At 37.2% G+C, this 3,160-nt stretch overlaps 1 protein-coding gene across 1 annotated transcript; it reads right to left on the minus strand.

Moving 5' to 3' along the window:
* Positions 1-1,680: 1,680 nt before the first annotated feature.
* On the minus strand, positions 1,681-2,595 carry LOC145047428 (uncharacterized). Its single transcript, XM_078995699.1, has one exon. It carries the CDS (start codon positions 2,593-2,595, stop codon positions 1,681-1,683), a length of 915 nt encoding a protein of 304 aa, XP_078851825.1.
* Between the last annotated feature and the right edge of the window lie 565 nt (positions 2,596-3,160).

Consider the following 3,160-nt stretch of genomic DNA (forward strand, 5'->3'; position numbering starts at 1 on the left):
GGTTTAAAATATTTTCGATGACTTTTAGCTAATACACAAGTTTCACAATGTAACTTGCAAGTAGAAGAAAACAATTTCGGAAATAAAATATGTAAGTAATTGGTGGATGGATGTCCTAGTCTTCGATGCCATAGTCAAGCTTCTCGTTCCTTTGTTCCATGAGATAACATTACCACACCATTTTGAGATACCTCATCCACATAATACAACCCTTGACTTTCAGTGCCACGCCCAATTATCGCTCCCATCCTGATATCCTGTGAAATGCAAAAAGCCGGTTGAATAAAAACCGAACAATTCAACTCTTTTGTTACATGACTGGTTGATAGGAGTTTATGAGATAGAGCAGGAGCATAAAGACAATTAGAGAGCTTAAGTGTTGGTGAGATTTCAATCGTTCCCCCATTTTTTACATTCATTTTTTCTCCATTTGCGGTTTGAATGTATGATTTTGTTGGTTTAGTTGACACAACAAAATCAGATAAGTTGTAAGTCATGGTTTCGGTGGCTCCACAATCAAATATCCATGATGGTTCCTGTTTTATTTTATAATTTTGAGCCACAATTTCACAACCATTAACATCAAGGATCTTTTTGTGATTTTCAAAACTCTTTTGAATAAGATAACAAAAAGAACCATTAGAGTATAATTCATTTATCAAGGTTTTCAAGATACCCTCTTTCTTACCCCCCTATACCTGTTTCCATCGAGAAACCTTCAACTTCTTCATCGATTCTCGTTGCTGCAACCCCCCCCCCCAAATCCGGTGGCGGTTTTCAGATCGATATTCTTATTAGTGGTCAGAGCTTTTCCTTTTTCTGGTCTGAGACCCTTGGTACTCTTCTTGTGGCTAGCGGCCCACCACTCGGGATTAGGGATGAGAAATTGGGCCGAAAACCCGAACCGAACCGAGAACCGAACCGAGAACTGAACCGAATTAGACCCGAATAAGCAATTCGATTCGGTTTTCGGGTATCTATATAAGACTTATTCGGTTTTCGGGTTATTCGGTCCGGGTTACCCGAATAAGGGGTTATTCGGTCCAAAAAACCGAACCGAATATGAAGAGACTTTTTTTCCCTTGCGACCTTGCGTGAGTAGATTTAGTGTTTAATTTGTTTATTTAAAAAGTTTGTTATGAAATCATAAGCTACAAAAATCATAAAAAATACAATATTTATTCGGGTTATTCGATTCCTTAATCATCTTGTACATGTTATTTGGGTTATTCGGGTTATATACTTATAGATAGATTTTTGGGTGTTTTGGATGTTTAATATTTAGTGTTTAATTTGTTTCTTTAAAAGATTTGTTATGAAATCATAAGCTACAAAAATAATGCAAAATATTCGGGTTATTCGACTACAAAATCATTTTGTACATGTTATTCGGGTTATATACTTATGAAATCATAAGTTTCAAAAGTAATACAAAATATTCGGGTTATTCGGGTTATTCGACTACAAGTGTTATTTGGGTTATTCGACTACAAAATATTCAGGTTATTTGGGTTATTCGACTCCTTAATCATCTTGCACATGTTATTTGGGTTATTCGGGCCGGACCCGAACCGAACCGAACCTGTATTGCTTATTTGGTTCGGTTTTCGATTCATACAATTTGCTTTATTCGGTTTTCGGTTTATTCGGTTCGGTTCGGTTCCGACCCGAATAACATCCCTACTCGGGATAACCAACGAGCCGAAAGCACTGCTCTTTGGTGTGTTTTGACATGCCACAATGATCACACTTCAAGTTTGTTTTATCTTTTTTGATCATTGATCCATTCTTCTTTCCTTCCGATCGGCGATACCCCTTCGTGGCAAGCCCCATTCCCCCGGTTTCAGTAGCGACCAGACCCGCTCTTATGCCCTGTGTGTGGTTCGTTGTTCCAAGAATATTTTGGTGAGCAGCTTCCTTACGGATGGTAGCATAAGCCGCCTCCGCCGAAGGCAATGGTTCCAATCGAAGGATCTCCCTTTTGATTGATTCGTATTTTTGATTAAGGGCATTTAAGAATTGAAAAAGTTTTTGCTCTGAACTGATTCTTGCGTAAGTCTTGATATCATCTGGACATTTCATGGGGTTAGGATCGATCCTTTCGATTTCTCCACTGACACCTTGGAGTGTAATCCAAAATTCTTCAAGTGTGCTGTCATTTTGCTTGATGTCATTAGCCTTGACATGGAGGTTGAAGGTTTGAAGTTTGTCTCTGCCACTACTATATGTGACCACTAAAGCATCCCATAACATTTTTGCAGTGGGGTACTCTGTTAGGCTACCTGCAATAGTAGATTCAATATTTTGGATGAGCCATGAGAACACAATTAGATCTTCTTGTTCCCATTGCTCGTAAGATTCTTTTTCTTGGCTTGGAGGATCAGAGGTCAAGTGAGATAATAGGGCCCAGGGTTTTCCGCCTATGGCAACTCGAATCATCCGAGTCCATAAAGCATAGTTTTGGCTATTAAGTTTGAGGTTTATTTGGAGATTATCATAGAACTTTGGGTTCTGAGGTTGGGGATTGATGCCATTCTTTAACATATTGGCAAGCTGTAATGATAAATTGGGTTCTAAGTTGTCGCCTCCGGACATGGCGACTTATTTGGGATCGAGATTTGAGTTGGCTTTGAGGTAGATGATGAGCAAACCTGCTGTGATACCATGATAAAAAACAGAGAAGAATTGATAGGAACCAATTATTTTGTATTATTCGTTTTTTTAAAGGTATCTTACAATGAGGAGGAGAAACCATAATTTATACTAAATTACAATGATCTAAATATGGAAGAAATACTATTGCTGGATGTCAATTTTTGGTGAATGGAAAGCAGATACACGTTCTCCTAATTGCAAGGGATATGATGTGATTGGTCACCAATCTCGCTGATCTCATTGAGACTTCCTTTTAACAAGTAAAAGGTTTTAGAAATACTTTGTTTGATTCTTCTTTGAAAAGAATCATTCTGCAGGTTTATAGAATTTCTTCATAATATGTGTTTTATATTTGTTTTTTGATAAAGATAATAAAATCTCCAGACTTAAGTGGGTTTTAAAAATTTTAACAAAACAATATTGGTTATGTTTTCTATGGTCGTTAGACTTTTTTTTTTTTGTTAGAAACTAATAAGCATAGCTTGAAATCATTATTTAATGTATA

Source organism: Lactuca saligna, chromosome 1, assembly GCF_052625555.1.
Source record: "Lactuca saligna cultivar CGN05327 chromosome 1, ASM5262555v1, whole genome shotgun sequence".
In the NCBI taxonomy this organism is placed as follows: domain Eukaryota; kingdom Viridiplantae; phylum Streptophyta; class Magnoliopsida; order Asterales; family Asteraceae; genus Lactuca; species Lactuca saligna.

Bases quoted from the DNA above. Each gene is read 5' to 3' on its own strand.
- LOC145047428 (XM_078995699.1), bottom strand. From the start codon at position 2,595: ATGTCCGGAGGCGACAACTTAGAACCCAATTTATCATTACAGCTTGCC.